The sequence below is a fragment of the Vicugna pacos genome, chromosome 2, assembly GCF_048564905.1.
Source record: "Vicugna pacos chromosome 2, VicPac4, whole genome shotgun sequence".
Classification (NCBI taxonomy): Eukaryota; Metazoa; Chordata; class Mammalia; order Artiodactyla; family Camelidae; genus Vicugna; species Vicugna pacos.
Window position 1 is genome coordinate 87,409,325 of NC_132988.1, and position 12,485 is coordinate 87,421,809.

At 38.4% G+C, this 12,485-nt stretch overlaps 1 protein-coding gene across 4 annotated transcripts in view; it reads left to right on the forward strand.

The window, feature by feature from the left end:
* Nucleotides 1–12,485, forward strand: part of CORIN (corin, serine peptidase) — a 217,928-nt gene that overhangs the window by 199,328 nt on the left and 6,115 nt on the right. For all 4 annotated transcript variants that reach the window (XM_015249997.3, XM_015249999.3, XM_072944469.1 and 1 more), the window contains exons 20-21: nucleotides 5,398–5,669; nucleotides 7,161–7,294. In XM_015249997.3, the coding sequence (XP_015105483.2) occupies nucleotides 5,398–5,669; nucleotides 7,161–7,294 (406 nt within the window). The remainder of the gene's footprint in view (nucleotides 1–5,397; nucleotides 5,670–7,160; nucleotides 7,295–12,485) is intronic.

Here is a 12,485-nt window from a genome sequence, read left to right on the forward strand (position 1 = left end):
TGATGGTAAATCAGAATTTGGCACTCAGTCTCTCCCATCTCTGTCAAGCTTGCTCTAAAGTGTCTCTAGACATATTCTATCCTTTTCTCAAAACATTTTTTTAATCAGTAGTTATATCCCTTTTTATTGAAGTACAGTTGATGTACAATCTTATATATTACAGGTGTACGATATAGTGATTCACCATTTTTAAAAATTATGTTCCATTAATAGTTAGAAAGTATTGGCTATATTCCCTGTGTTGTACAATATATCCTTGTAATTTAATTTTTTTGCAATTTTTTTATTGAAGAAAATCTCTAAACCTGGCCAGCTGAATTCAGTGAAAATGTGGCAAATTTATGTCTAAACTAGGGTTGAGTGTGGAAAATTGCAAACTGAATCTGGTTATTGTGTCCAGAGACATTGTGCCTGCAATTCTGTATAAACTGCCTGGATGTCATAATGCATCTGAGGTGTTAAGTAGGTGATCATTGAATTGGGAGCTGAAATCGTCTTATTTCAGTGCTGTCTATAATGTATAGTCATTATTAAAACAGTAATATAAACATGAAGCAAATTAAATGTGAATTTCTTGTAGTGAAATACCCTCTGGAGCAAGAATGAAGGGAGGAAAAGGTCTCTTAACATTTTCTTTGGTCACTTGTATTGTGGGTGGTGGAGTTTCACTTGGGTTCACCTTGGCTGCTTCCTTATTCTCAGAGCATGAGGATCTCTGCACAGACTTCTTTAAGGCTGTGCCAGTTCTCCTTGCTGCTGCTTTGAGGTCTGACAGCACTGGGGAAAAAATCCCCTGTATGCTGAAGATTTTCAGCTGCTATTCTTGGCTTTTTTGTCTTTGTAGCCCAATTTAACTCTTCACTAAAATGGCCACATGAACATAGCTTGTTCCTATGTGTCTTTCTACTGGGTACTTTTTATTTTAAATTGAAGTACAGTCAGTTTATAGTGTTGTGTCAATTTCTGGTGTACAGCATGATGTTTCAGTCATACATATACATACACATATTCCTTCTCATATTCTTTTTCACTAAGGTTACTACAGGATGTTGATTATAGTTTCCTGTGCTATACAGTAGAAAATTGCTGTTTATCTATTTTATATATAGTAGTTAGTATCTGCATATCTTGACCTCCCAATTTATCCCTTCCTACCCCCTACCCACCCTGGTAACCATGTTTGTTCCCTATTTCTGTGAGTGTTTCTGTTTTGTAAATAAGTTCATTTGTATCATTTTTTTTTTAGATTCCACATATAAGTGATATCATATACTATTTTTCTTTGTCTGGCTTACTTCACTTGGTATTACAATCTCCAGGTCCATCCATGTTGCTGCAAATGGCATTATTTTATTCCTTTTTATGGTTGAGTAGTATTCCATTGTATAAATATACCACAACTTCTTTATTCAATCATCTGTCGATGGACATTTAGGTTGTTTGGTTAAATAGTGCTGCTATGAACATTGAGGTACATGTATCTTTCTGAATTAGAGTTCCCTCTGGATATATGCCCAGGAATGGGATTGCTACATCATATGGTAAGTCTATTTTTAGCTTTTTGAGGAATCTTCAAACTGTTTTCCATAATGGTTGCCCCCAGCTACATTCCCACCAGCAGTGTAGGAGGGTTCCCTTTTCTCCACAGCCTCTCCAGCATTTATCATTTGCGGACTTTCGAATGATGGCCATTCTGACTGGTGTGAGGTGATACTTAACGGTAGTTTTGATTTGCATTTCTCTGATAGTTAGCAACACTGAGCATTTTTTCATGTGCATATTGGCCATTTATATGTCTTCATTGGAGGATTGCTTGTTTAAGTCTTTTGCCCATTTTTTGGATTGGGTTTGTTTTTTTTTTCATTAAGTTGTACGAGCTGTTTGTATATTCTGGAATTAAACTGTGTCACTTTCATCATGTATCATTTTTGCAAATATTTTCTCTCAGTCCATAGGTTTTCTTCTCATTTTGTTTATAGTTTCCTTTGCTGTGCAAAAGATTAGACGTTTAATTAGGTCCTATTTGTTTATTTTTGCTTTTATTTCTATTGTCTGGGTAGACTGCCCTAGGAGAACACTGCTAAGATTTATGTCAGAGAATATTTTGCCTTTGTTTTCTTCTAGGAGGTTTATAGTGTCTTGTCTTACATTTAAGTCTTTAGCCATTTAGAGTTTATTTTTGTGTATGGAGTGAGAGTGTTCTAACTTCATTGATTTACATGCAGCTGTCCAGCTTTCCCAACACCACTTGCTGAAGGGACTGTCTTTACTGCATTGTATATTCTCACCTCCTTTGTCGGAGATTAATTGATTGTAGGTGTGTGTGTTTATTTTTGGGCCCTCTATTATGTTCCATTGATCCATGTATCTGTTTTTATCTGATACCATGCTGTTTTAATTACTGTAGCTTGTAGTATTGTGTGAAGTCTGGGAGGGTTATTCCTCCAGCTTTGTTCTTTTTCTTCAGTATTGCTCTGGCAATTCTGGATCTTTTGTGGTTTCATGTAAATTTTCGGATTATTTGTTCTAGTTTTGTGAAAATTATCCTGGGTAATTTGATAGAGATCATATTAAATCTAGATTGCTTTGGGCGCTATGGCCATTTTAACAATATTAATTCTTTTAATCCATGAGCATGGGATATCTTTCCATTTCTTCTGGGTACTTTTGAACTGAAACCAGATTATTAGGCCACCATGTAGCCCTAAATCCTCTTTCCTCTTTTCTCCTCCACCCAGATGGGTGACTCACATTCTTTCTAGCACAAGCGTAACATACAAATATACCAGTTATACACATCTTCCTCACTTCATGCCCCCATTTCAAACAATAGATTATTGTTTTCCCTGGGCTTTGCCAGATTTGGGAAAAAAAATTTAAAGAGACTTTATTTTTTCCCTTTATACTCATAACAAGAAGGAAAATAGAACAATTTCTTCACTGAAGCCAAAAAGTATGTGAATTTCCTGTGTACCCTTTTGTATGTGTGTGTGTGTGTGTGTGTGTGTGTGTGTGTGTGTGTGTGTATTAATGCTATAAGGATGGTAGCTTGTGTCACAAGAGACCACTGGATACAAGTTAACAGCATTTAGCAGTTTTATTAGCAATATAGAAATTTACACTATTTCATTTTGTTACAGATCATTTGCAGTATTCAAGTGTTTGACATACTGCTTATGATTTAACCAGCTAGATGAATATTTGTTGTAACCAAAATTTAGTAGATCTGATTCAAGGGAAGAAACTATTAAATAGGTAGTCATTTGAAATCAATAATTGCTTGATTTCAGATATCTTAAACAACAGAAACTCATATGAATGTTGAATTTCTCAGAGAGCCATGAACTTACCCCTCTAGACTAAAAATGGAAGGAACAAGGAGAGGGAGGGAGAAAGAAGGGGAGAGAGAAGGAAGGCAGGCAGGGAGTCAGGCAGGCAGGCATGTTCTTTGAGTGGTGGCTTTATTTAATAAAAAATAATTCTTCTGTAATGTTATCCTATAATGTTCATGAGATAGCACTTCCTACATTTTATTATCATCGTCTCCTTAATCGTTCATCCTAACTCAGTTCTGAAGTTTGTATAGGCAGGGATCATGTCTTTCTTGCTTAGTATTGTAATCCCTAGCACAATGTTTGGCATAGAGAAAAAAATATATATATATTTCCCTCTATATGTGTAGAGATATATATGTATAGATTTTCAAATAATGACATCAACTTTTTATTAAGGTATAGTTGATGTACAATATTATAAAAGTTTCAGGTATAAAATGTAGTGATTCACAATTTTCAAAGGTTATATTCCACTTATAGTTATAAAATATTGACTATATTTCCTGTGCTGAACAGCATATCCTTGTCATTTATTTATTTTATACATTGTAGTTTGTACCTCTTAATTCACAACTTCTTTCTTGTCCCTTCCCCTTTTCCTCTCCCTACTGGTAACTACTAATTTATCTGTGAATCTGTTTCTTTTTTGTTATATTCACTAGTTTGCTTTATTTTTTAGATTCCACATATAAATGCTATCATACAGTATTTGCCTTTCTTTGACTTATTTCACTTAGCATAATACCCTCCAAGTTCCATCCATATTGTTGCAAATGGCACTGTTTCATTCTTTTTATGGCCAAGTAGTATTCCACTATGTATATCTATATACACATATGTATATATTAGGTGGTTAGAGTTGGCCACTAATAAATATTTTGAAATGTCATTCACTGAGCTATCATTAAACAAATACTTGCTGAGAATGCACTGCATGCCAGGTACTTGGTCCTGGGAATACCAGCGAAGTTCTTGCTTTACAGAACTTACATTCTGGGGGCAAGACAGAAAATAGACAAAAAAAATCAATGTCATTGATATCAGTGAGGGCTATGAGACAAAAATTAAAGCAGGGTCAAGAGTAGAGAGTGAGGGGGTAAAGGCTAGACAGGGGCAGTCAAGGAGGACCTCTTTGAGGAGGTGATGTTTGAGCTGGGACCTGGCTAAAAAGGAGTAAAAGAGGGAGTCATGTGAGAACTGAGAGACCAGCAAGGGAAGAGCCCTGAGTGGAAGATGTCCTTGGCATCTCCAAAAATAGGAAGTCCCTGCAGTTTGAATGGGGCAGGTCATGTGGGGCCTTGAAGGCCATGGATAGGAGTCTGCAGTTTGTCTTGAGTAAGATTCAGAGTCATTGGAAAATTATGAGTGGAAAATAGATTTGATTCTAGTTTTATTTTTAGAAAGTTCACTCTGCAACTGTAGGGAGAATGGGTTATGGGGCTAGGAGTAGAAGACAGGCCACCATTTGGGAGATGAGAGTAGCTTAGATTAGGATTGTCATGGTGGAGGAGGGAGAAACAACAACGTTCAGGATCTATTTGAAAATGGAGTAGCGAAGACTTGCTGACGCCTTTAATGTTGGACATGAGAGATGATTCAACTGCATAACCAGTGGTTATAAATATTAAATATGTGTGGAATGAATTCTGAATGCTTACAACATTGCCAAATACAGAGGAAGTGCTGGTAAGTCTTAGCCAACAGCAAACATCCAAGCGAATGTGTTGAATGGATAATCGGCTGCTCAAGTCTGCTGCTCAAGGGAAAGGTTGGAGCTGGAGATGTAGTTTGGGAATTACAGGGCTACAGCTGGCATTTAAAACCACTGGACTAGGTGAAATCTTAAAGGGTGGTGAGTATAGAATGAGAAGGCTTTTCACAATAATCCAACATTTACGAACTGCTCAGGACATTATGTAAAGGCTTCTTACATGAATACATAGGACATGAGCATGGAAAGAGTCATTATTTATATCAATAAAATATTTTTTAAAATCCTATGTAAATTTTAAAAGAGAAATCTGAGTTTAAGATGGCAGTAGCTCTTGAATTATCATTTTAGGAGAGAGAATGCTGCCGTTTGGAAAGTGGTGTTTGGCATCAATAATCTGGATCACCCATCAACGTTCATGCAGACGCGCCTTGTGAAAACCATCATCCTGCACCCTCGCTACAGTCGAGCGGTGGTGGACTACGACATCAGCATTGTGGAGCTAAGCGAAGACATCAATGAAACAAGCCATGTCAGACCCGTCTGCTTACCCAGCCCGGAGCAGTCGTTAGAACCTGACACTTACTGCTATATCACAGGCTGGGGACACATGGGCAACAAAAGTAAGTCAGGATCCTCAGGAGCAATTGCCTTTCAGCTTGTAACTGGAAAACACTGGGGTACTTCCTAGTCTTTGGCAATAATTTCCTATTTTCACTTATCATACTTAGCGTATGTATCACCCTCCCTTCTGTGCAAATCCTAGACGTCAGCCCTTCCTAACGCACTTAAACTTACCAAGCCCAGATACAACCTCAAAAATCCCTCTCCATACCTCAGAATCTTTCTCCAGGGAGCCGCTACCAGTGTTTTGGAGCTGCCATGCAAGAAGAGACCTGTCAGTCATCCCTGCCTTGCAGCGTCTCCATCAGTGATTTAACCCCACTGTAGGCAAAGTCACTCAGAGCCTCCACCTAGCAGTTAGGTAGTTCTGCTCCTGCAGTCAAGCTGCATGGTCACATTTCCAGCTCTCTGTTATGATTTGGTCTTATCACCATCTGTAACACAACCTGGAAGTCCTTCTCGAAAGGAGGACTATTTAAATTGATTTGCCTATTAAAATTGATTTAAATAGCTTGATGATCTCAAAATACAAAACATACAGAGATTTAAAAAATGGGTGTACTGTTTATTCTCAGCCCCCATAAAGGACCCTCTCATTCTGCATGACCTATTAGAAGTTTAGCATAAGAATTTAATCAAGGAGACATTTTCTTTAATGGTAAGCACTGGCCACTCCATTTACATCAGGGTACTCCCGTGGCTCTTGGGAATGATGACAACTTGGGAAACTCCCGCTGTCCGCATTGCATTGATTTTTCCAAACGTGATTCTTCCAACAAGGTACCCTGTCCACAGACATTGCTTCACCATCACTAAAAGGAGAGCAGTGTGTATTTTGTAGAATGGCTAAACAACAAGAGATTCCTTCTGTCTTGCTTTGAGAAATCCACTGTTACTCTGTGAGGACTTTCGAGCAAGATGCAAGTTACATATTCTCTATGCTGACCCTAAGGGATGGCTTTTCCCTCTCAACATCTCTGATTTATCCTCTAGGGTAAAATGTCCTTACCTCAGAAGATGGTTACTGTAGCACGTGGTGAGATACAGCGTTTAAGCCAAGGATGGGGCAGCCCTTCCCCTGTTAGACTGAACAGGTGTTCTGAACTTGAGCAGAACCAGGCTTACGTGCTGAGCTGTCACTAAGCTGGCAGCCTCTGGCCTGGGGCAGAGCTCCGCCTTAATTATCTACCTTTTCATTGTAGTAACCATTGTTTTGTTGCCACATAAGGGGAAAGGTGCGAGCCAGGTTACCTAAGCAGTTGTGTGCCTCAGTTTTCTCATTTAACAAAATGAAGGGCTTTGAGTAAATGATGGCCGTCAGCACTTCTAATTGGAAAATTCTGATTCCAAACAAGCCTTGTCTTTAAAACGACATTTTAAAGTCAAGAATGTGGTTCTCCTGATGCAAACAATCATTTCATATATGGCTAGCCTCATTTTTGGGTTATTTTAGCCTCATTTATTTTATTTCTTCTTTTTAAAAACTCCAGTGCCTTTTAAGCTGCAAGAGGGAGAAGTCCGCATTATTCCCCTGGAGCAGTGTCAGTCCTACTTTGACATGAAGACCATCACCACCCGGATGATCTGTGCGGGCTATGAGTCTGGCACCGTCGACTCGTGCATGGTAAGTTGCTTTCTGGTTACCAAGGAGATTCAGTTCAGTACTGGCTTCATTGGGTCCACTTAAACTCATTATTATTCATGTGTGGCCCTTTGGGATCATTTTTTGAAAATCATTTGTGACCAAATGTTTAATTGTTCACCAGGTGTTTTCCTTTACCCAGGACCCAGGTGATCCCCCAAACTACCTCCACATCCCCCACTCAGGTTGCCTTCTGCTTTCTCACCTCCTGCACGGGGTCAGCAACAGGAGGAAAAGCGATCGTTCTGGTCCATCTCATGGGACCATTTAAGCGGTAGGAGGAGCAGTGTTCTGAGAGCAGGTGGTCTCTCACCTGCGGTCCCCATGGTTTTGCCCAGGCTGCCCAAGGAAGCGGGGGGTAGACACCAAGGACATATTCAACCACTGGGTTGAAGGCATTAAAGTGCATACAACACCCCAGCCTCCCAGGTGTGTGACACAACTACCTGTGTTCCAGGAGTTGATCACACTGGCATTGTCCGGGCCTGCACTTGATTGCTAGCGAGTCTTCAAATGTCACTGCACATGACCTTTCGACTCAGGATTTCAGGTCACAGTAGTTTGTAGAACATGCTAACTTAACAATTCAGGGAAGCATTTTTATTTTTACTTAATAAACACTCATTCAGTATTAGCCTGGACTGGTTCCCAGGGGAGAAGGGGCCAGCACTCAGAGCAGCCTGTAACAGAGTAGAGAAGGCAGTTACTACGCTACACTGCTCTGAAGCACCTTGGTTGTTTCACTGCTTTGGAGACGATCAAACTGCCCCCACGTTTTAGAATCGGAGAAGAGAAGCAACAATGTTATTGCCCCTAATCCAGCATATAAAATGACATTTTGATGGGCCATTTCAAAATGGGCAAATTAAAGGATCAGAAATGGCCCAGAGGTGATTCTTTAGACAGTTGTCATGGGAAACAGGGAGGCAGACGGTGCCCTTGAAGTTTCATTGAGTCACTTTCCCTCCTGCTTCCACTGGCCACAAGTCATCCAGCTGAGGTGGGCAGCGGTAGGGGAATCCTAGCCTTCCACGCAAGGGGCCTAGGGTTGATAGCCCACGCCAAAAAAAAAAAGAAAAAAAAAGTGTTCTGGGAGGCAGCACGATGTCGGGCTTAGGACACATGATTGGCAACCTGAAAGATCTGGGTTGGATCCCATCTCTGCCAGTAAGAACAGTGTGACCTGGAGAAGTTACTTAGCCTCTCTAGAAAGTTTTCTTCTGAGTAAGATGGTACTGATTCTGTTTTGCAGGGTGTTATGTAGATTAAGTTAATATATGTGAAAGTCCCAATTTTTTTTTAACACAGCTGTATATGATGTCTGGCATATGCCTTCAATGAATATCAACATGTGAATGTTAACATCTATCAGCTGGTGCTTACTGTATTCCAGGACCTCTTCTAAATACTCTCTAATAACTCATTTAATTCTCAGTCATTATGCTCGTTTTTCCTACTTTACAGATCAAGAAGACAAAGGACTAGAGAGGTTAAGTAATTTACCCCATATCACTCAGCATTAACGTGGCAGAATGCAGATATGAACCCAGGCAGTCTGGCTTCAGGATCCAAGTGCTTGGCCACTACACTATCCTAGTAGCAATGATTAATGTGAATACATTCCACCCTGTTGCCAACACGATCTGGAGGTCTACTAAAAACTAGTGCCTCTTCATCTCTTGATAATTGCTAATGGGAGGGGAAGAGATTCTTTGAAAGAGAAGTGAAGACCCAACATAGACATAGGAATGTTTATATCATAATCCCAAATAGGGATCCTGCCAACTTCCTTAGTGGTGGGAATTCAGCACTTTGGGTAGCTTTTTATTTATTATTAATTAATTGTTATTGAAGTATAGTCAGTTTACAATGTTATATCAATTTCTGGTGCACAGCACAGTATTTCAGTCATAATGAACATACATATATTTTCATCATAGGCTATTACTAGATATTGAATACAGGTCTCTGTGTTATACAGTATGAACTTGTTATTTATCTATTTTATATATAATAGTTAGTACTTGCAAATCTTGAACTCCCAGTTTATCCCCTCCTACACCCTTCCTCCATGGCAACCATGTTTGTTCTCTATGTCTGTGAGTCTGTTTCTGTTTTGTAAATAAGTTCATTTGTTTTTTGTTTTTTAATTTAGGCTCCACATATAAGTGATATCATATGGTATTTTTCTTTCTCCTTCTGGCTTAACTTCACTTAGAATGACAATCTTCAGGTCCATTCATGTTGCTGGAAATGGCATTATTTTATTATTTTTTATGGCTGAGTAGTATTCCATTGTATAAATACACCACAACTTCTTTATCCAGTTATCTGTTGATGGACATTTAGGTTGTTTCCATGTCTTGGCTATTGTATATAGTGCTGCTATGAACACTGGGGAGCACGTATCTTTTTGAATTAAGGTTCCCTCTGGATATATGCCCAGGAGTGGGATTTCTGGATCATATGGTAAGTCTATTTTTAGTCTTTTGAGGAATCTCAAAAAAAACTGTTTTCCATAATGGCTGCACCAGACTACATACCCACCAACAGTGTAGGAGGGCTCCCTTTTCTCCACACCCTCTCCAGCATTTATCATTAGTGGACTTTAGAATGATGGCCATTCTGACTGGTGTGAGATGATTCCTCATTGTAGTTTTGATTTGCAAGAGGGAGAAGTCTGCATTATTCCACTGGAGCAGTGTCAGTCCTACTTTGACATGAAGACCATCACCACCCAGATGATCTGTGCGGGCTATGAGTCTGATAGTTAGCAATATTGAGCATTTTTTTCATATGCCTATTGGCCATTTGTATGTCCTTATTGGAAAATTGCTTGTTTAGGTCTTCTGCCCATTTTTGGATTTGGTTTTTTTTTGTTACTAAGTTGTAAGAGCTGTTTGTATATTCTGGAAATTAAGCCTTATTAGTCTCATAATTTGCAAGTATTTCCTCTTAGTCTGTAGGTTTTCTTCTCATTTTGCTTATAGTTTCCTGTGCTGTGCAAAAGCTTTTAAGTTTTAACTAGGTCCCATTTGTTTATTTTTGCTTTTACTTCTAGCACCTTGGTATACTGCCCTAGGAGAACATTGCTAAGATTTATGTCAGAGAATGTTTTGCCTATGTTTTCTTCTAGGACATTTATAGTGTCTTGTATTTAGGTCTTTAAGCCATTTTGAGTTTATTTTTGTGTATGGTGTTAGGGAGCATTCTAACAACTTCATTGATTTACATGCTGCTGTCTAGTTTTCCCAATACCATTTGCTGAAGAGATTGTCTTTACTCCATTGTATGTTCTTGCCTCCTTTATCAAAGATTAATTGACCAAAAGTTTACTGGCTTATTTCCAGGCTCTCTATTCTATTTCATTGATCTATAGGGGTCTGTTTTTGCACTAACACCAAGTTGTTTTAATTACTGTAGCTCTATAGTATTGTCTGAAGTCTGAGAGGGTTATTCCTCCAGCTTTTGTTCTTTTTCTTCAGTATTGCTTTGGTAATTTTGGGTCTTTTGTGATTCCATATAAATTTTAGGATTATTTGTTCCAGTTCTGTGAAAAATGTCCTGAGTAATCTGATAGGGATCACATTAAATCTCTAGATTGCTTTGGGTAGTATGGCCATTTTAACAGTATTAATTCTTCCAATCTAAGAACATGGGCTATTTTTCCATTCCTTTAAGTCATCTTTAATTTCCTTAGTCAAATTTATTCCTAAGTATTTTTTTTTTGGAATGCAATATTAAAAGGGATTATTTCTTTACTTTTCTTCTCTGATATGGGTATCATCTTTTTAGAATGCATATCAGATGCTCTCTAATATAAGCCGAGGTAGAAAACAGAACAAAAGCTACTTTTTACCAGGTCTGGAGCAAGATTATTCACCAGACCCGCCCATTATCTTCCTTAATTGCATCAGTGGGATGCACTGGAAGCCATGGGTCCCTCTGTTAAGGTCTAGAAATCATGGGACTCAATACCGAAACAAAATACAAACTTTGGGTGGGTGGAGGGTGGGAAGGGATAGACTGGGATTTCAAAATTGTAGGATAGATAAACAAGATTACGCTGTATAGCACAGGGAAATATACACAAAATGTTATGATAAATCACAGAGAAAAAAATGTGACAATGAGTGTGTATATGTTCATGAATGACTGAAAAATTGTGCTGAACACTGGAATTTGACACAACATTGTAAAATGGTTATAAATCAATAAAAAATGTTAAAAAAAATTTACAAACTTTGGCCTAAAGGCCCACATTACAAAGAAGAAAAGAGGACCAAAAAAACCAAACTGTGCCTTAAGCTGTCGTCTCCCTTTCATTTTGAATAATTACTTTTTCACCTCTTGTTTTCCAGTAATTGTCTACCTGCTTCACTGAGCCAATGTTCTCCTCCACCTTGAAGTAATCACCCTTTCCTTTGAAGACGCCTTTACTTACAGCCCTTAGATTTTCCTTTCTTGTAAAGGTATTCTCATTACCCAAGTGGACTTTTGGCCCCTTAGGGCCAAAAAGAGTTTCTTATTCATTTGTGTAGACCTGAGCATAGAATCTTTAAAAAAGTAGATGCTAAATGATGATCTGGCCAAGTTTTTGATCTGGAAGAGTCTGATATGAATATTGCTATCCCTGCTTTCTTGCTGTTTCCATTTGTATGAAATACCTTTTTTTCCATCCCCTCACTTTCACTCTGGGTGTTTCTTTTGCCCTTAAGTGAGTCTTTCGTAGGCAGCATATTGTGAGTTCTTGTTTTTTTTCATCCAATCTGCCAACTCTGTCTTTTGATTGGAGCATTTAGTCCATTGTTCAGATGATTTAGTCCAATGGACAGTCCATTGATAGGTGTACACTTATTGCTATTATAAATCTTGTTTTCCAGGTGTTTTGTAGTTCTTCATTTCGTCTTCTTTTTGTTTTTCCATTTGTAGTATGCTTGAGTTCCTTTCTTTTTGGTTTTTGTGAATCTGTTGTATTTGATTTGTGGTTATCATGGAGTTCAAGTATGTTCATCCGTAACTATGTCTGCTTGCTTTAAACTGATAGTCATACAAGTTCAAACACATTATAAAAGATCTACATTTGTGTATTCCCCTCCCCCATATTTTGTGATTTTAATGTCCTATTTTACAGCTTAATGCTTATCCTTTTGCTGTTAATTGTAGTTATAAT